The sequence below is a fragment of the Dendropsophus ebraccatus genome, chromosome 12 (assembly GCF_027789765.1).
Source record: "Dendropsophus ebraccatus isolate aDenEbr1 chromosome 12, aDenEbr1.pat, whole genome shotgun sequence".
In the NCBI taxonomy this organism is placed as follows: Eukaryota; Metazoa; Chordata; class Amphibia; order Anura; family Hylidae; genus Dendropsophus; species Dendropsophus ebraccatus.
In genome coordinates, this window is record NC_091465.1 from 25,711,118 (window position 1) to 25,732,678 (window position 21,561).

At 42.8% G+C, this 21,561-nt stretch overlaps 1 protein-coding gene, 1 long non-coding RNA gene and 1 other non-coding gene across 3 annotated transcripts in view; 1 reads left to right on the forward strand and 2 right to left on the reverse strand.

Annotated features, from left to right (window-relative positions):
• Positions 1-21,561, reverse strand: part of PUSL1 (pseudouridine synthase like 1) — a 34,213-nt gene that overhangs the window by 2,406 nt on the left and 10,246 nt on the right. The window contains exons 3-7 of the mRNA XM_069947291.1: positions 9,666-9,853; positions 6,441-6,587; positions 6,163-6,330; positions 2,990-3,044; positions 2,447-2,609 (exon numbers count right to left, since the gene is read on the reverse strand). Coding sequence (XP_069803392.1) covers positions 2,447-2,609; positions 2,990-3,044; positions 6,163-6,330; positions 6,441-6,587; positions 9,666-9,853 — 721 coding nt within the window. The remainder of the gene's footprint in view (positions 1-2,446; positions 2,610-2,989; positions 3,045-6,162; positions 6,331-6,440; positions 6,588-9,665; positions 9,854-21,561) is intronic.
• On the forward strand, positions 874-21,044 carry LOC138769084 (uncharacterized). The gene is made up of 3 exons (XR_011359208.1): positions 874-1,520; positions 19,958-20,061; positions 20,916-21,044. It is a non-coding gene; the product is annotated as an uncharacterized lncRNA (long non-coding RNA).
• Positions 12,225-12,413, reverse strand: LOC138770173 (U2 spliceosomal RNA). Its single transcript, XR_011359424.1, has one exon. It is a non-coding gene; the product is annotated as a U2 spliceosomal RNA (small nuclear RNA).

Below are 21,561 nucleotides of genomic sequence, written 5' to 3' on the forward strand. Positions count from 1 at the left end.
TGTAACAGCTGGAGGGCCTGAGTTTGACACCTGTGCCCTATAGTATCTCAGGATAGATATAGGTCTATCCCAGGCAGGTTTATATTCAGTTAGATTTACCTACAACTTCAGCTGGATTGAATACTCTTTGTTCTTGGAGACATAAACCGCTGCCAGAGCTGTCTGGCTTCAGCTTACCCCTCCCGATAGAGAACACAGGAATGGAGGATAGGACAGTTATAGAAGGTGTATAGGCACCTTTACGTTACCAGGGCAAGGGCTGAGCGGTCCTGCAGTTCCCAACACAGCCATTGGTGGCAGCAGAGGGCATATGTGGTAAAATTTTACTGCCATACTTATATCAGCTGTGAGGGGCTGAAAAATGTTTTTGTGTTTTTTTGTTTTTTTTGCACATAAAAGCTTCAAAACACTTGAAAACAGCAAGTAGATCTGCATAAAACGCCTGGAAAAAAAAAAAAAACACGCAACATAGAACAAAAACATGCATGAAAATGCTTAATAAAAGCCGGCTTAAAAAGCTTGTTTTTTCATGCAAAAGATTTTAGTAGAACACCCAAAAAGCAGAAAAAAAAATAAAAAATAAAATGCTTTGTAAAACACTGATTTAACAAACAGTCTTACAATACAAATGATCTCTGTTGCCCATAGCAACCAATCACACTCCAGCTTTCCCTTTATCAGAGCTCATGTAAACTTGAAAGTTGAACTGTGATTGGTTGCTGTGGGCAACAAAAACTTTAAAGCAACCAATTACAGCTCAGCTTTTATTTTACCAGAGCTCGTGAATATTTGAAAGCTGAGCTGTGATTGGTTGCTATGGGCAACAAAGGTCAACTCACAATGCCTGATAAATCTTAAATGAGAATAACAATGGTCCAAAAAGGACCCATATATGTGAACAGTCCACAAAAATGGTCGACCCCAATTATTGCATTGGTGCGAAATGTTAGTGGATTTGATAAGAATTTTGGCCTGAAATCCACACCAAAATCCAGAACATATGAACAGGGCCAAATTATAATAATTCTCCTAAAGTACCACTATAAGTAGTATAGAGAGGACAGAGAACTAGAACAAACTATCTAGAAATCTGCCAAATTCCTACAATGGCGTTACAGCATCACTTGCATTATTCAGTGTATTTGGATGGCGGTATATACGCGCCATGTGGCTGGCTCATCTCGGACGTGTAATGAATACTCTGCCTCTTTTTATTATACCACCAGCTGTACTGTTATACAGCCTGGATAGGAGGGAAGACTCTACAACTGGTGCGGAGATCTGCAGACGTGTATTAACAAACCCCCATTGTCCCCGGTCAGGCGGTCCCTTTCACTGCGCCCTTCCTTATTCTCGCTAATAAGACGATAACATGAAGATGCACTTTGAAATGCTGCCAGTCTTGTGGGAAATTACCATAAGCAGCTTTCTCTTCCTTTATCTGTCAGTGAAACGAGGTTCATTATATGAAGAGCATCGGCTACGACCAAACACAAGGAACGTTGGCTGAAGGAATGAAGGTTTGTCAGTGTTGGCTTCTCAACGTTGGACTAGACACTGAGGGTTCTGCAAGTAACCTATGGCTGTTTTTATTGAAATAGCATCTATAATGTATAATCTTATAAACATCTTATTGTTTTGTATCTACACCTCCTGTGCAGCTCTGTGTCTCCATGGTAGCAGACTACAAACAAAACAACGTAGTCAGATCCTGCAGTTGTATTGTCTCCCATGGCTCCTCATAAGGCCCTATTAGACAAAACGATTATTGGCCGTTACGGACGATAATCGTCTTTTATAATAGAAGACAACGATCAGCCAACATGAACGATGTCGGCTGATCGTTGCAGTCGTTTGTCTTTCAACGTAGATAGTAGCGATATTCTGCCGTCGCTCCATGGAATAGGAGCGGCAGCAGCAGACTGCTGCTATCTGCTATGGGCTGCCCGGACGATCTAGCGATCACCCAGGCCCCCTCTGCACTTACCCGCTCGCTGCCAACGCGCGTATAGTTACATACATTTAGAAGGTAAAACAAAAAATAGGAAATGTAACTATAGATTCTATAGTTAGATCCTATAGATCCTGATCCAGACACCACAAAGTTTTATTTGAAGTCTGTTACCATGGAGACACATAGCACTGCGTTGAAGCTGTAGGCATTAAAACAACAACTTTGTCATTTTGTGTGTACAGCTCCTACACAGAGCTACGTCTTTCCATAGAAACAGACCTCTAATAAAACTTTGTGGTATGTAAGAATAAGGTGAGGAAGAAGTGAAAAGTATTACAACTGTATGATCAGACTACATAGGATTTGTTTGTTGTCTGTTACCATGGAGACACATTGCTCTGCACTGAAGCTGTAGACACAAACCAGAGCAGACTGCACCCTAAAAGGCCATTACACAGAGTCCTGAACCCCAGGACTGGATCACTTGCTTACCTTCTTCATCATATTCAACTTCCTTAAGGAATAGTCCAGACGGTGGCGCAACAATATTTTTTGGGAACACTGGTGTACTTCGCTTTTCCAGATGAAGTTTAATGTGTTGCGGTGTGAGTTGACCTAAACCTACAGCCACCAGAGCGCTGGTCATCCTTCTCACCTGGAACACAAGACATGAGGCGATCACGAAGACTTCATAATTCCTGAATGTAGCCACAAACTGAACGACAGATCCCATCTCCCTACAGCAGTACTGTCACAGCATCACATGCATCCTTGTCCCTGGGCCTGGTACTATACCCCTGCCATGTGTTACTTAGCCAGACTGGTGTATGTATGTGTCAGCATTGCAGTGAAATGGCTGCAGAAATCAAACACCAATAATGCTGCTAGCCATAATGCTAAAAGATGGGGATCCTCGGGGGCGGGACTTCTACTGATCACACCCTGAGGTCCATAAATTTAACACTGTAGTATATCTTACTTCATGCAAAACAAAACAATTTCAAAATTTTAATAACAAAAGGACGAGCTCCATACCTGGTTGTAAACAAAAGATTTACTTTTGAAGGTAAAATCCCAAAACTGAAGGTCACTGCATGAAAACAAAAAAAAAAAACAGAATAACGAATATGTAACAACAATACACAATAGAGAGGCTTTGTTTACATAGTGGCAGCATCCTGTGAGTAGAAAACAAGACAGTAGTAAGCTTTTCTTCTCCTGGTCAATGAAACACCTACTTTCAAAAAGATCATGGAGGGTGGATACATTTTAAGTTGTACTATATCTCAACTCAAAATCTTCTTAAAGGAATTGTCCACTTTTAATATTTATTTTATTTTATTTTTTTAGAAGGGATTGCCCTCCAAAAAAACTAATCATAGGGTTTCTTCATGCTGGAACCCCCATTGATCAGCTGCTTGCCACCACAAGTAATATGAAAGCATTGCATTGATGGTCTTTTTCCCTTCTGCATTTTAGCAGTGTCTTTCTTTTTGGGTTGATATAACTGTACGTAATGTGTTTTTGAGCAGCCATTTTAGAGTGAAAACTTTGGATGGAGGCCATTGGTCCCCACTGTAATGGGACGTCACTGAGGACAACATGGCACTGTGCCAGCACATTAACATGGGATTAGAACCCATCTTTATACAACCCATCTTCATATGATGAAGCAGATCCAGGGGGTCAGCAACATGACCCCATTATAGGATTTTACTGTACTATAAACATATACAAATTCAATGTAAGTGAGACGCAGCGGCTTCCATAAACATTCCTGTGGACAGTTCGGCTGCAGACGTCTGGTGACCGGGTTATGATATGCTATATATTAATAGGCTGTAAAATGGCCCAGAGCTACATGCAAGGTCAGCAAACTCCAATATATCTGCTATAACACCACATCCAATGATACAACAATGTCCTGGCTGCAGATTTAGTGCGCTGGACCCGACATGATTACAACTTATAAATTTCATGTTTTTATAGTGACGGGTGGAGCCGCCTGTGACGCACCAAGAATGTGGGGAAAGTTATTTGCAGCAGATGTTCGGCCCCTTCATTCATGGGAAAACGTCTTCCCGCCTCTGGCATCTTATGTTCTGCTGCATTAAAAAACACCCAGGACCGATTCATTAAGAGCCAACAAAATGGCAGAATTATTACTCACAGGGCGACCCCACCCAAACTTCAGGATTAACCTATTTCATACCTTATATACAGTACATACTGGTAACCTCAGCTTTTTCTTAAAGTAGTCATAACCCTTCCCATTTACAGACTTAAAGGGTTTGTTCAGGATTTCAAAAACAGCGTCACCCTAAGAATATCAGACTTATTTCTTTGCACTCTCGTGTCTATAAAATAGACACTTGTAGCTTGAGGTTCATGACCCAACTATTGTGGTCCAGTAAGCTGAATGGGACTATGCTGCAGTTACCTGCACAGTGGTTGGCTGGAGCGGACCTTGTCACCCACATTCACCGCCATGTCTCTAGCAGGGATTGTAATGGTGGACAACAGCCACTAGAGTATTCTTAGGTGGTTAGAGTAAAAACTGTAACCACCTTAGAATACTCTAGTGGTTGTTGTCCACCATTACAATCCCTGCTAGATACATGGCGATGAGTGTGGGGGAAAGTGGGTGATTCAGACTGGCAGCTGTCTTCTGGATTCTTTTAGACACGATAATCTTCAGTTCTCCGCGGCCACTGATCAGTGACATAGTGCCTTTACACAGCCTGATTAAAGGAGAAGTCTGGCGAAAATTTGTATTAAAGTATTGTATTGCCCCTCAAAAGTTATACAAATAAGCAATATACACTTATTATGGGAAATGCTTATAAAGTGCTTTGTTCCCTGCACTTACTACTGCATCAAGGCTTCACTTCCCGGATAACATGGTGATGTCACAACCCGACTCCCAGAGCTGTGCGGGTTGTGGCTGCTGGAGAGGATGAGGGCAGGGGGACACTGAGGGACACAGGGCACTGGAGGGACACTGAGCATCCCTCTGCCATCATCCTCTCCAGCAGCCACAGCCCGCACAGCTCTGGGAGTCGGGTCGTGACATCACCATGTTATAAAGGAAGTGACATCACCATGTTATCCAGGAAGTGACATCACCATGTTATCCAGGAAGTGAAGCCTTGATGCAGTAATAAGTGCAGGGAAAAAAGCACTTTATAAGCATTTCCCGTAATAAGTGTATATTGGTGATTTGTATAACTTTTGGGAGGGCAATACAATACTTAAATAAAATATTTTGCCAGACTTCTCCTTTAATTGCACCATCACAATCATTCATGCAGCCATTTAAATACTTTGTTATTGGCCTGAGGTCTTCTGTCTCTAAGAATGCTTGTTGCGAACAATCGGCCCATGTTAAAGGATCCATAAGTGTACAGTATATATAGAGACTGCTGCATGTAGCATCACCCACTTGACTACTTAGCCCACAATGAGCAGAGGTTTACATGAATAAATGAAAAGTTCTGGAACATTCTCCACAACACTTTACAGTATATCAATCTGCTCAGCTCCTCCTGCACTATAACATGATGTCTACAGACTAGACTGCATTTTCATGCTGACAGGTTCCCTTTAAGGAATAAATCAGATTCAGTTTGCTAAAAAATCACAGTTCAACAATAATTTTATAAACAGATTATTTGCCCTTGGTCTGGGCCAGGGAGAAGGAAATGACACACAGGGTGGGTCAGCAGTGGCTTCCAAGGATCTGCCTAGAGACCTTGTATCTCATATGGTGTAAAAGTGAAAAAAAAATGTCACTTACAATTACAGATCATTTCTTAATAAGCCAGGAATGAGGGGAGATGCTGGCAGAGAATAGGCCACCCACGTGGTAACGTCATCCCCACTGCAGATCCTGACACCCTCGCTCAGGTCTAGCTAGAATGCCCAAACTAACATTTATTAGGCTCCTGGAGTATAAAAGCAACACTATGTGCCACCCAAAGAGTACAAATAGAAATACCCAATATCTGCCAAACCTTGGGCTTTCCATGAAGGAGGCGCCACATGTGCCAATCTTCTGAGGAAAAAAAAGTCCATTCTTTCAGAGAATTCTTAGGAAAATGATATCCTAGACCCTTATTAATCAATATATATTGATAGTACTGGGGCACTTCTTTGGGATTATAAGGGTGCATAGCCCCTTTAAGGGACGTGTTTCTTACTTGTCTTACCTATTATGATTTGGTAAAAGGCTGGAGGACGGGGTTACAGACACCTGCTGTAAAGTCCTTACTGGAGACTGAAATGGTGTCCCCTTATGTGTGGACCTGAAGCCGCTGAAATCATGTGTGCCGATAAAATACTGTGCAGCTTCCTGAACCCGCGGGATATCAAGGTGACTGAGAAGAGAAACAAGACACGTTAGCAGCCCGAAAATCGAGAACACTCCTGTTACACAGATAGGTACCATGGAGGTTAATGTCGCAGGTTGGTGTTACCTGGCACTTACCTCTCACTTGCCACCCAGCATAGATTGCGCTCAAACACCGGCAAATCTGTGTGATTACATCCAGTGACTACTCGGTAAAAGTACGTTCGGGAGAGGGCTTTAAAACGGGCATGAAAGTCGTCACTGACACGGATGGCCTTGACTATGCTGGGAAGAGGGGGAATAGAAAATTTTCATAGGTACCTAAAACTTAAAGGGGTATTCCGCTCAAATTAAACTGTTAATATGCTTCTGTCCTTAAAGAGAACATAAACAGCTTACCTTTCTGTGACCCCCCAGTGTCCTCCAACATCTTCTACAGGTCCCGCCTCCACTTCCGAAACTGGTGACAGCCTGCTCAGCCAATCACTGGCTGCGGCACTGTCCCATCTCAGTCAGTGATTGGCTGAGCAGGCTGTCACTCCCAGGGTTCTGCCCAAGGATAGCAGCATATTGAAAGTGTAGTTTGAGCGGAATACCCGTTTAAGTTAAGACAGTTAAAGTTAAAACCATAACCAATATATATTTCCTAAGAGGTTGATAATACTGAATAGGTTAAAGGCGGATATGAAAATGATTACAGATGGGGTCTGATTAGAAACCAGGCCTTGCCACAAGAGAGCATTAAACTGTTCCCCTACAGCCCTGTAAAAATGCTCTCAGATGCTACTTTTGGGTAGTGTATCTCTAGGTGAGAGATTGTTGTCTACTAGACATGGATCTATAAAGATATTTTGTCCCTTTGACAGACTTTCAGAGGGAGAGCATTATTGAGCAAGAGATTTTCAGCCACTTAGCAAAAGGAAATTAGGTGTCATTGCATCCATTATGTTTGCTGCCACCGACAGTCGGCAGCTGTCGTCCTCATTTGCAGTGGTATTGTGAATGATAATCCTGGACTACTACAGATTAGGACCATATCGTCCAAGCTGTGTTTGGGATCTGCTGACTGTAGGGTTGTAGTATGGAGGCCTTACGGTGAGCGCTGCCTTTGCTTTGGAGTGACACACTGCCCCCTGCTGGTGTGATGATCAGTCAGTCACCCCTACTAGTGATCCAGCTCAGTGACATATACAGGACATCCTGTGGCCTTATGTCCCTTGCATATATCTTAATTTAATTCACCCATCTTGTTTTTTTAAAATAATTTTTGTCATTGACTGTATATTATTTATTTAAGATGATATTTGTTGCCGACCCTTTAATTTTCCTATACTAGAATACAAGTGGCATCACCTCCCAATGCTTTCAATACACTACAGTCTGATTTCCCAAAAAGCATGCGTCCCCCCGGCTTATGTACTAGACCTATTCCCTCTCCCCCCTGAAGGTAAGAGCTGTACAGCGAGTCCTAAAGTGCTGATTAGTTACTATGGGAACGCTTTGTGTGCGAGCGCCATGCATTACGGACAGGAATGTACAGTTTTCTGTGTTCGCCAGCCAGAAATCATTGCCGCTCCATCTCATCTGTTAGCAACAGTAAACATGCCGCGCATTGCCACTTATCTCTTTTACTGGATTTCTCCTGACTGCCAGCGGCATCTGCAATGGATTTTAAAGCGTCGTGTTTCCTGACATCAGCGCCAGCTTATCCCCATATAATGAAGTGAAGCACTTGACTTGTAGCATCCCGGGTACTTCAGAACGTAGTCCAGGACCTGCCCAAGACTGGCAATAACACACGCCCAGCCATAGTTTATATATATTCAAATAATTTTTTAAAAAATTTAAAGGGGAACACCACCTAAGGCCACTTTCGTGTGGATGTAATATGGCCGCATCTCTGCATCCGTATTACCATCGCATTTCTGATGATCAACGCAATCTTATGTAAAACCGTGCTTGTATTACGCTCATATCAACCGACCTTAAAGTGATTGCGTCACATAGATCACATGATCACAGACTGCGAGCTCTTAATCCCATCCATCCACTTACTGCAAAACGCCTGTAAAATGTAAATGGGTAGTTCAGCAAAAAAAATGTTTTCTTCCAAATCAACTGGTGCCGGAAAGTGCCAGAGATTTGTAATTTACCTCTATTAAAAAAATCTCAAGTCTTCCAGTACTTCTCAGCTGCTGTATGTCCTGCAGGAAGTGGTGTGTTCTCTCCAGTTTAACACAGTGCTCTCTGCTGCCCCCTCTGTCCATATCGGGAACTGCCCAGAACAGTAGCAAATCCCTATAGTAAACTGCTTCTGCTCTCCAGACTGGAACGAACACCACTTCCTGCAGGACATACAGCAGCTGAGAAGTACTGGAAGGCTTGCAATTTTGTAATAGACGTAAATTACAATTGATTTGAAAAGAAAAACAATAAGCAGAACTACCCCTCCCTTTAAAGCTCACAGAGCTTTTCACATTGTGTTTTACAGGCAAAATGAGCCTCAAATTTACAAGCTTTTTTTATTTTTTTTCCTGCATATTTTGGGGGGTTTTTATGCACGCTTTTGGTTTGTTTTATTACTCTTTCTTTTTGAAGTTTTTGCTGACTTTTTTAAAATCATGATTTAGCTTGAAATTTTATGTGTCAAAATGGCATAAATTTTTTTTTCGTGGCATTAAATCCCAAATTAGTATCTCACACCTTTATTTCATGACCGTAAAAAAAAAAAAAATGCATATTTTCCCATTGAATTCAGTGATGGGCATATCTGTTTTACCAAACACAAGTATGTGTGAACATAGCCTTATAGTAGTTCCTGTTATAGACTGCAGAGGGCAGTAGTGTAGCAGTCCTGTTCACCATATGGGGGCAGTATCAGGATACACTACATTTCAGATAGATGTTGGATGAATGACACCTGTCTCTCCTGATCTCCTTATTATATGATTGCGTGTGTATTCAGAATGGGGAGAAAGGCGCTGCCAGAATCCTCTAGTGTGGACTTATCTGAAATCCACCATGCCCTATTCTTCTCTCCCTTGACATCTGCCATCAAGGACAGCCGAAAGGCCTCCATACACGCTAGAGACGCTTATCTAATGTCTATGTCGAACTTTAGTTTACAAAGTCAACAGCTAAATGGAATAATTCTACAGTAAACTAGCAGTTCAAATACATTGACCAGCAGGGGGCGCCAAAGAGCATGGAAAACGTTTTCCCCAGAATAAAAAGAGAATTGAATGAAATATCTGAAAACTTTTATTATTTTAGACGATGATACTGACAAAGAAACAAGATGGCAAGATAAGTGAGGTGGGCATGGAGGACTACCGCTGTTCTACAATACTTGGCAATGCTTACCTGATGGGCTCTGGCTGTAGATGGAAATTCAAAGCTCTGACTAATATGGCTTCTGAGAATGAAGGTTTATCTGGGGGCCGTTCAATATCTACATGTGCAGAATTACAGATGGCATGGACTCCGGCGTCTGTACGGCTGGAGATGGAGAAGGTCACTTTGCCGACAGGCCTGAGCTTCTGTGCTGCCATCTAGGGGTAGAAAACAGAAGAAAAATGTTATTGGTTTCACAGCACCATCTAGTGGCAGAACTGACACTAAGGTCTCGTGGTGGACGGTGGTAGATGTTATCCTGAGCCCTCCAATGTAACCCACAGCTGAACTGCACAGACGTACATGAGACAATGCACTTGGCTTGGGCTGCCCGATGGAAATTTAAAAAGGAAAAAAAAAAAATTGTCGATTTCGCAACCAGAACAAGCTGGGGTATGCCTGGGAACCAGAACCAGAGCGAGACCTCAGTCTTTCCCTTCTCCGTGTCTGTGTTGTTACAATTTCCATGTGGTTTTCATTAAAGAGTAAAATCATATTGTTCCCGATCAGGAGGAAACAAGATATTCCCAGACAAATCAGGATTGTGGAGATTAAGAGATGATACTTAGAGGAACACCGGGGTCATCGTCATGCCCAGCACACCGCACTACAAAAGGACCTGGGTACACTGCTGTGGATTCGCTGCTGACCCATTGAAGTTAAATCCTAAATGTGAAATTCACTATAAACTCGCTAGGTGTGAACATATCCCTTGAGTGATTTAAACAACTATATTTTTTCCCTACTATTCTAACAGTAAAATATACTCACATATACAGTGGGGAAAATAAGTATTTGATACGCTGATGCATGTTTTCACATCTAATAATTGCATCAATAGTTATTGCCTCCTCACCAAGGTGATTACCTATTGTCCCGTAGCCCATCCCAGCCTTGTGCAGGTCTACAACTTTGTCTCTGTGTGCTTAGACAGCTCTTTGGTCTTGGCCATGGTGTAGAGGTTGGAGTCTTATTAATAGAGTGTGTAGACTGATGTTTTTTATACAGGTAACAAGTTTAAAACAATTATTTAAAAATCATACAATATTGAAGTGTACTTACAATAAAAATTACACACCTCTCCATTCTTTGTAGGTGGGATAATTTACAAAATCTGCAGTGTATCAAATACTTATTTTCCGCACTGTACAATGTTCAAACACCATGCACATTGTACACACATAGCTCTGCTACAAATAGACGCGGCTCAGCTTCACATACACACCCAGTAATGCTTTGCCAACACACACACAGCTCTACTATACACACATAATGGCCATGGGCCAGTGGTTGTAAACTGCTGGCAGAACCTGGACGTGGCAAAGTTTAGCCTGAAATTTACAGCCGCATACACTGGCCACGAGTATAGCACAGCAGCGCCCCCTATATACTTAGTAACTTTTTTAGATACCGATATCCAGAAGAATATATCAATGATTTTTTTTTTAAATGGTCAACAAGGGGTGTAGAGGGATTTTTAGATCGATTAAATAAATATTTCCCCCCTTTTTTTTTTTTTTTTTTTTTTTTACTATTTTTCGGCTTAGTAGGGAAACCATCTAATCTAAACTGGGGCTTAGTGTTAGCTGGAAAAAAAAAATTAAATCATTGTCTGGTAATCTTCTGAATCCCATGTTGCCAGTGTCCAGTATGGCATCACTCGCATTGTTTTGTTCCTTTGATGAAGCAGAATAACTAAAAGCTGAATGTAGATGTGGACAAGGCCCCAACCTGTGGAGGAACCTGTGTTCAATACTCCTGTAGCGCCACCAAAGGAGAAATAAAGCATTACACGGTGCCCACTGATATCTGCGTAATGCATGACCATGTCAGCTCCTCCAGAGACAGATGCTTTATGTAACAGCTCACCGCCCGCAGATAATGGATGAGGCCCTTACACTTCTCCAGAGCTGCATGCGATAGCTCCTGCTTATACAGTCACATACAGAATGTCTGGTAATAAGAGTGTATTATGTAGCACATACTATATTTATGTTACTGGCATGTAGCTGGACGTGAGGCAGTTAAAGGAACATGTCACGTCTCCGGGCCGGCATTCTTTGCTCCCATTACACACAGTGCTGGCTTGGCAGCTGGCCGCAGCCTTTTGGAATACTTGTGTTCCCAGATCTGCCGCTCTCTGGCCATCTCCCTGCGTGCGCCTGGCTGCCGGGGCTGGAAGCAGCACATGTGGAATGAATAAGGAGTCACAGGAGCGTGAGGGGGGATCCTGACAACACATTGGGGGCCCACCTCCAGTCACGCTTCTGTGACTCCCACAAACCGAGGCTCAGAATAAATAGAAAGGAACAAACATGAGTATCCCTGGAACATGTGGAGGACAAGCGGAGGCCGCGGCAGCGAGGAATATCTGGCCTTATTAGTGAAGGTGAATAACAATGGCGCATAAAACATGACACAATCCGGGGTATAAACAGCATGTGTTCCCTACAATATCACAGCCACGGCCTATACTTGTATGCAGATGTAGCAGAGATTAATTTGTTTTTTTTGTTTGTATATTTCTTTTCTTTTTGCACTGAACCTGGAAGCACTGCAATACCAGGTCAATGCCTGGAGAGGTCAGAGCAAGGTCTTTCTCCATCTCCCTGTCCCAAATATCCATTTAGTATATGGTCCCCAGATAGAGGACGTATCAGATATTAAACTGATGAGAACAGATACTACACTTGATCTTAGCCAAAAAGCTGATGCCCGGGACCATGGGGCTCTTCTGCAGGCCGATACCAGCTGGGGAAGATACACTGTGCCAGCTCTGTTGCTGCGTATAGACCTGCTCCACCCTTGCCCCGTTACTACACTGATATCTTCCCCAGCTGGCATCGGCCTCTAAAAGAGCCCCGCGGTCCCGGACAGGCTGGCAATGGTGCCCCCCGCAGCGGGGGCTTTTTGAACTTAAAGTCAGGAGCGGCCGGATCAGTGGGGGAGCAGCTGGATCCACAGTGGGGAGCGGCAGATGCTGCGGCTCTGGCATGCTGGTGGTGGTTTCGCCTGCAACAGGTGCGGGGTGCCGTCGTGAAAGAAAAAAAAAAACTGTAAAAAAAATGGACCTGCAGAAGATCAGATTGGTTAACCAAGGCGATATTTGGTTTAGTTTCTCCAACACATCCCGCGATGGTCCATTGGATTGAGGTCTGGGAATCTGGAGGCCGAGTCATTACCTTAATCTCTTTGTCACGTTCTTCAAAGAGATTACCCTGGTGAAGGAGGCCTTTTCCATTAGGTGGTCCTGCAGCCATGAGGGGGGGGGGGGGGGTCTTGGTCTTTAGGATGATAAGTAGGTGATACATGACACAGTAACATCCACATGATGCCAGGATCCAAGGTTTCCCAGAAGTATGTTGCCCATTACAATGCCCCTGCCATCTTGTCTTCTTCCCATAGTGCACCCTACAGGCAACAAAAGCCAGACAAACCCAAGCGTGTTCAAGCGTTGCTCATCTCTACTAAAGAAACCTGGTCACAGATGTCAACTAGGCCAAGCAACCAAAACAATGGTCCCCCACAGGAAGTAAAAGCATTTATCAGACCAGGCAGCCTTCTTCCATTGTTCCATGGTCCATTTCTGGTCCTATTGCGATCAATGGGAGCCTGGCCTCAAAACTTTTCAAATGTCCCTGCAACATGTCAAAAGTTTTTATTGATGTCAGCTCTGCTTTAAGGCATTTGGCATGTCAGAAGGGATGCCGGCCTGGTCCAGTAGCCAGAAAGAAGACATTTCTATAGTGCCAAAATAGTTAAAAATCCACTCTTGGATCTTACTTTGTAGATACACATTGATGATCCAAATAGACTCAGAATCCACGGCTGTCTGGCATCTCTGATAAAACACACAGCACCAGATATTGAGGATTATTTTACATTAAATAGCCCTCCTATAATGTGCCATTGCATAGGCCGCTCAGAGGCTGCAGCATTGACATTTTGCTATATAACCCTTTTATTGAGCTGAGGCCCCTAAATATGCATTCTCGGAGCACCAGGCTAACCTCAGACTCGATAATGGACTTGGATTGCACTCTCAGTCTCTGCACTACCTTAAATATTTATAGCAAGCAAGTAAAAAAAAAAAAAATTCCCGTGTCGCACACAGCAGGCATCAGCGAGTACAGACGGTTGTAGCCTAGTTTTCTGGAGTGCTGCCTCACTCGTATAGTCCCAGAAAGAATGTTACATGGTTTGGCTTGAAGATCTGAGTGCAGTCTCCATACATCTGACTAAGCCAAAATCTCACAAGCGAGTCTCAGCCTTGCTGCAACTTATAAAATATTAATGCTGTACAGCAATGTGACCATGTGGCGGATTCCCGAGGGCAAAGGGGGGCTCCTTAGAATGATTGCTCAGCAAAAGGTCCGTCTTCTGCCTCATAAAATTGATTCTTTTATCGACCTATTTGCATGTAGCAAGGTATGGCATGACCACATGATCTTAAGTGGATATGTCTTGGAAAATACACATATTGATAAAATAAAATATTTTTAGCGGAGTCCCAAACAGCTAATTTCAGCGGGTCCTTATGAGATGGTAGCGACTCTACATAATCTTGTTCCTATATGAAATATAGTTCCATGATTCTGGCACCTGTCTGCACAGTCCATTGGTCTGGTCCACAAGACTTAAAAACTTCAGCCTCCACTTCTATGTAGTCTTTGCTGGATCCTTATGTGTCAAAGTCAGACGTAGAGGTGGGACAGGTGCTATCGTGTGCTATACACCCTCACACTAAGGGTATGTTCACACTACAGAAAACGGGAGGAAACTTCACTTGAAGTTCCGTCTGTCTCATTGACTCAATGAATTTCTCTAACTTAATCTGCCATCCGCCCAAAGAATTGACATACTTGAAATGACTGAATGACTCTTACAGGTCACCAGCCTGGTGGAGATCCAACCTCCTGGATCTCTACCAATAAGCAGTATGAAGGGACTGCTTGCCAAATGCAGTCATCTCCCAGGCTCCTAAGAACAGGTCTTCAATGTTAAAGAGCTATATTGCTGCCCTTGGGAAGAACATAACAAAGAGGCTATTTTTTACCTTTTCCTATGTAATTTTTGATTCTCCGACTGAACGATCCCACCTCCACTTCAGAGAAGGACTCGTCTGACAGTGACAGTCCGCTTATCCAATCACTGACTGAGACCGGACAGCGTTGTGGCCAGTACGTGGCTGCAAGACGGGTCCATCTCTGAAGTGGAGACGGGTTCATTCAGCGGGGACCCAATGATGATGTAGGAGGAACCAGTGGGACCATGGAAAGCTGTTTGTTCTGCTCTCCCCTAAAGGTAGCAACATATTAAAACTATGAATGGAATATTCCTATAACTACTGGAAAATGTTTGAAATGTCAAAAAGAGTAGGGGTGCTTGGAAACACCAATCACTGGAAAGAGCCACAAGAAGCACTTCTCTCTCTAGGCTGAAGGAGATGGACTTAAAAGTGACTGTACCACCAGGCCCAGGCTGAAGCACTGGAGGCGGGCCGAGCCACCCTTAGTGGGAGGAAACCCTAGCCCCTCTATGATAGGGTTTCATTATTTCTAATGGAGTCATGTCATGGAGGGGCTGGGGTTTCTTCCCACTGGGGGTGGATCGGCCCGCCTCCAGTGCTTCAGCCTGGGCCTAGTGGTATAGTTACTTTAAAAGAAAATTTACAAAGACTGTCTAATGTAAAGAACAGCAAGATGGGGAGTGAATAACTATTCTTAAGTTAAAACTAACCAGGGGTGGACAAGAGGTGGTAATACCAAATCATATATGGGTTCGGCCAACAAAAGAAAAACGTGTATGGGGACTGTGGGGACTGTTTAGGCAGAATATTCACAGTATCAGTTGGAAGTATCTTTTCAGTTCCAGTTAATGCACATTAGAATCAGAAAAGTTATGTGCAGAATGTTCACGTTAAAGGAATGTAGAAGACTATATATAAATATATACCAGCAGTCTAGCCGGAACATTCAAAAGTTGACCCTGTTGGAAGAAAAGATCAGCCAATGTCATGATTATAGGACCCAGATCCTCCTACAAAAGTAACAGCACTTGAGGAGTGATCAGAAGCAGGCCAAGGACTTGGACTGGTGCCCACCATCAATGCTGCTGGAAGTAGACCACCAAGAAGAGCTTAGGCCATGCTTATTTCCCTATCAGTAGATCCAGAACAGCTGATGATGAATCACTGCAGTCAAGATCCAGAAATTCTTCAGTTGAGCAGGATGCAAATAATCCTGTCATAAACCTGCTCTTCCCATGACCTTCATAGATGTGGCAGATTCGAGATGAAAGCATCGAGGGGTTAAAGAATTTCATGAAACCGCACAAAAGATGGATACGTCTCCCCACATGGTTTTAATAAAAACTACCAACACAGCAGATACTGGCCGCGCACCAAATAACACATAAAAGTACAATGCAGATTTCTGGATTCGGTCTCGGATTGATGTTTGATGCCAGCGATAAACTGCATTGTTAGCATTTCCCGTCGTATTTTCAGGGAAACTTTTTGCAAATACAGTCAATGTCTTTATAAATGGAGGCCTTAATTTGGTGTCTGGCATTCTTATTCTTCAGGTAGGGTCTGGATGGCCGCCGTCCACGGTTACTGAGTTATATAACAAAAGTATTGGTTTACATTACAAAAAAAAATTTCACTAACCTTCACCTGACCTTGGATTATTCCAATGTACAATGAGTACTAGTCCCAAAAAGGGATCAGTGGAAACTAAGCAAAGGTAGGCTAAACTGCTGATAAGCTCCAGATTGTAGGAAACTATACCTCAAAGCATTGGTGACCCCTGCAACTGATCAGGTACACTGGGAATCACAAGTAAAAGAGATACTGTCACCTTTCTTACTCATCAGTTAACAGTGTCACCTAGGAAGGCCTCCACGGCAGTCGGGCCCCATCTTCTTGCTGGGGAGAGGGCTCAACAGTCATGAAGTCCCACCTAGCTGACACTGGCCACCAATGAAATGAAGCGATATTATATCAAGTTTTATACAGGTATATATCAAATGTGCAGGATTTAAGCTTGTGGATAAAGTGGAAAACCGAACATAGAGTAAAAGGGGAGGGGGGGGGGTGACAGTATCATTTTAAAGTCGTTTTTACAGATGTGACAGTCTGGCCTGTAGATCCTGCACAATTGTACATTGCAATACTGGCTCGTCATAAATACTGGATTGGTGCTAAATCTGGTATCCAGGCAGCCTAAGAAAAAATCTAGAGGAGTCATTTCTGGGAAACCCCTGCCAAGTGCGGGTGAACAAATGCCAACTGGAGGCCATAATCTCCACATCTCAAATCATGCCCACTGCATCATCAGCGATACCATCATACCCGGCCATCAATATGGCTCAGCAGGAAACAGGGCTCGTCACGTGTATATAAAATTTTCCCTGGCCAACACGAGACATTGTTTGCAATAATACAAATTAATCGGGGCACCCTTGTTGGTCTTCAGCTTTTGAACCCTAGTCAACGCATTGTATACACCATATTTTCTGTGGAGGTACTTGTCCGCTGCTGTAATTCTGGGTCAGCTGGTCCAGTGTTGTACATCATCTCCAAAATACCAAATGTGCTTCTCGACAGTCACCTCTTGGATAAACCACAAGTGGCCTGTTGCAGTGTCATATTCTGGCCAGTCTTGGTACACTGTTGATACCATGGTTCAGCAAAAGCCAACAAATGCAGCTGGTTCAGAAAACTGGCCCCACAATTCTAGGCCCCAACAATCTGCCTATGGTCTACTACACTCAAGTCACCATGGCCATCTAGGACTGGCAAATGTTGTCTTATTATGCAGAGGAGAAGTCAACACATCATGATGTAGCCAACAAGTGGTATCGCATTATCAGTCACAAGAATTTAGGCACCAGCTGTTCCTATTGTTATAAATATTCCACGTATACTGAATGGAGGGAATGGCCATGTTCACCTCTATTGTACCAAAGTTTGGGTGTCCCAGAAAATGGTGGAGCTGCCAAAACGTCAGATCACCAAGTTTCCAAGCAATTGGGGGGGGCTCCATAGATGTGTCCTAGAGGTCTGCTAAAAAATGCATATACAGTATACTATAAAGTGTTGGGTCTAAAAGGTGAATGAAAATTGCCTTAAAAGGGCCAGAATAAAAAAAAAAGTATAATTCATGATCCATTACTTTTGTAATATTTCACTCTGAAAACTTCTGGTTTGTTTTCCTTAAACCGTTATAATGTAGAAAGTGTTTGATTCCGGCACAATGTGGGGGTTTAACAGTGAGTCACATAAGCCAGTGAGGGCTGACAGATGATTGATGCATCCTCCCACATCACTCCACTGTAATTTGCACTTCAATAAGAACAGCCATGAAAAATTCTACTTTTTCTGGTCTTAAAGTATCTTACATAACTAAGTTATTATTGCTCAGAACAGCAGAAAGAACTTGGCTGTATCAGCTGTCTCAGTCAGTTCCATAGACTTGGTTGGCGCGGTAGTGTACAGGTTCGGCCAGCACTCCATATACTGGGGTATGCAGTGAGAAGGAATGGGGACCTGGGGGCCTCCATTCTAGAAATCACTTTATGTTAACAAAAAGGTTCCCATACACCTTCAATAGCTGCCAGCTGAACTCCATACACAAGAACATTCATGTGCTCTGAATGGGGAGGGGGTTACCTGCTATGAGATGGGGGATGACAGATTATCTCTCCAAAAACAAAAGGGTCATATAATCGAAATCCAAAATGGCCAATGCTTTTCTTCCTTGACATCATATGTGAAAGACAGGAGGCGGCCACAGACATTAGATGGTCAGCCAGTCTCAAGGAGGATGGAAAGTTCAACCCACAGTACTTTCCTCTAACGTGCGTGGGGACCTTACAAGTCGATAGCTAAGGGTGTGTTCACATTGAGTAAATCAGGTGGAATTCCACGGTGGAGCTCAATGCCATGGAATCCGGCCTGCCTCAGTGTGTCAATGGGATGTCTCGCACTCAAAGAGCGGAGAGCGGCAGAAGTGGAGGCAAGCAAGCCGTCCCATTGACACACTGAGGCAGACACGATTCTCCGGCGGAGAGCTCTGCCACAGAATTCCACCTGTTTTACTCAGTGTGAACAGGACCTAAAAGAGTAGCTTTCAAGGCGAGATGCCATGAGATACCTTTAGGACCCCAAATAGCACAGCTAGGCAATGTGTTAGACTAAGTTTAAACTACGTTTTTGCTACCTAAATTTTTTCATCTGTTTTTGCAAAAAAAAAAAAGATAGGAAAATAGATGCAATTTGTTTTGATTAGTGATTCAATTGACTTCCAATATAAAGAAAATTAAAAATAAAAAATAATCGTTTTTGTGTACGCTAAGGGTATGTTCACTCTGAGTAAAATAGGCGTTATTCCGTGGCGGAACACTCCGCTGCTGAATTACGCCTGCCTCAGTGTTTCATATCCTCTCAATGGGAAAGCACGCTCCTTTGCACCCGCCGCTCAAAGAAGTGACATGTTACTTCTCTAAGCAGACAGCGGCGGCAGCGGAGGAGCGCGTGCCCTCTCATTCACTCACACCGAGCACAGCGGAATTCCACCGTAATTGCTCAGTGTGAACACACCCTAAAAAATAAATAAATAAAAAACATCCGTTTTGATCTTTTTTTTGGAAAAACAGATCGCACACAATGTGTCAATTTTTCTATCCATTTCTCCATTCGTTTTTTTTGCACAAACGGATGAAAAAAATTGGACTGCAAAGATGTAGTGTGGCCCTAGCCCCACTTGGAAAAATCCAAAGGAGTAAGGGCCCTATTACACAGGATGATTATCGTGCCAAAATTTTTTATATCGCTTGAATTTAAACGATAATCGTTCTGTGGAATTGCAGGCAGTGATCGAAAAATTTTTCATATGTTGTTGATTGTTGATTTAGATCTGAACCTAAAATTATCGTTAATTGTTCGCTAATTGTTTGCTGTAATTCCACGAGTTCTGCATTTTTTCACTAATCGTTTAGTGTAATTGCACATTGTTCATTGTTTTGCTGAGATCAAAAGGAAAAAACGATCGCAATAATAAGAAATAATCGAAGTAACAATTGTAACTAATGACCATCGTTCTGTGTAATATGGTGAACAATTTCAGGTTAACGATGATCTCATTTGCAATCATTTATCGTTAGTCGTTAAAAAACGCTCTGTGTAATAGGACCCTAAGAAGGCAGAAAAATTCTAAGTTGTATAATCGCCATTCTTTTTTTCTTTTTATGCTTCTCAGAAATTTTCCCGGGTGATACCAGATAATGACATTAAACAAGACAGGACAGTTTATAGCATCTGAAGACAGACTCAACATCCTTTCACCACCCTCATCCGGCTACTGTAAGCTGACTCATCCTAAGTAACATATCATTCATTATGAACTTGAGTCATAGAACCTTGAATATTTCTAACAACCATATCCAAGCAAAAAAATAATTGAAACTTTTTCCAGTTTTAGGAAAATTTAGTTTTTAAGCCACCTACCTAATAATACCACTGTATATACCAGATTTTGTGGTCGTGACAGTGATGGAGGAGATAAAGGGTGAAAAAGTTTTTTTGTATCCACAAAAAGCAATGAAACTCAACCCCTTTCTTCTAGCCTTAAAGGAAGTGCCAATGGCTAAAACTGTAGGTTTTGCAAAACGATGAAGACATGTAGGTTATAGATCACTGAAAATTGGAAAAAATGCATTTACAGATAAGTTTTTCCACCTGCTCCACTTGTAATTCTATAGCTGAAGGCTGGATTTGTAGGAAGTAAATGCATCCCATTTTTAGCTTTTATGCTGCCCGAATGATAAGTCGTCCAGCCTCTTCTCCAGCCTGAAAAACAGGCGGATCCTAGACAACTGCAGGGTCAGACTACACTATATGTTTGTAGTCTGTTACCAAGGAGACACATAGGTCTGTTTTCAGGAGCTACAGACAGAAGACAATAAGAATTTGTAAATTTAGACCATAAGCAAAGCAGTTTTTTTTTGTTCGTTTTTGCATTTGAACAATAAAAACATCTTACCGTGCACTGCTGAAGCACAGATGTTAAACACAATAGAAGAAATAGCAAATGATTTGAGGAAAATATACAGGAAGAGGCTGGATTGGCACTTAGGATTGTAATTATTTCCTACAATGGTTATGAGCAATTTAGTGGAAAATGCTAATTGTGTATTGTCCTCGGCTTCTTTCTGTAGATGTCTCAGCCACAGAATTTCCTCCAGAGATCAGGCTGGATTATACACGATGATTCCTCCCATTCTGGATGACTAGCTTTAAATATAGTACTCAAAATATATGTCGGACTATATGAATTACTCTCAGTTCCCTGTGTTCTTTCTTCTTAGTCATTACTGCCCGACAGACCCATTACAATTAAATGACTCCCTCAAAGGGGTGGTCCAAGGCTGCAACATCGATTGCCTATGTTTGATCAGTTGAGGTCTGACCTCCGTGGCCCCCAATGACTAGCACAATGGAAGAGCCACCACCTTAGGTCTTTCTACATTGGGAAAGGGGGGGGGGATTAGTGGCCAAACAAACTTATAGGATCACATTGCAGCACCGTGGACATACAGCAATAGACACAGTGATATTTATACAAATGACAGCTGCTCTGAGCTTTATGGGTGGTAAAAAGATAAGAAGGAAGCCTTGATTTACCTAGGAGGAACAGCATGGATCGTCTAGAATAGGCAACTTGCAGGTACACAGCCCTGGATTTTTTCAGGCTATCACACTTTCCCCTGCACATTCTAAGCCCCAACCCTACATCCAGTGTTCTGTCTTGATCTAGCGGTTCCTAGAGACAGATTTCCCCTGACAACAGGCAGTGGGCAGCAG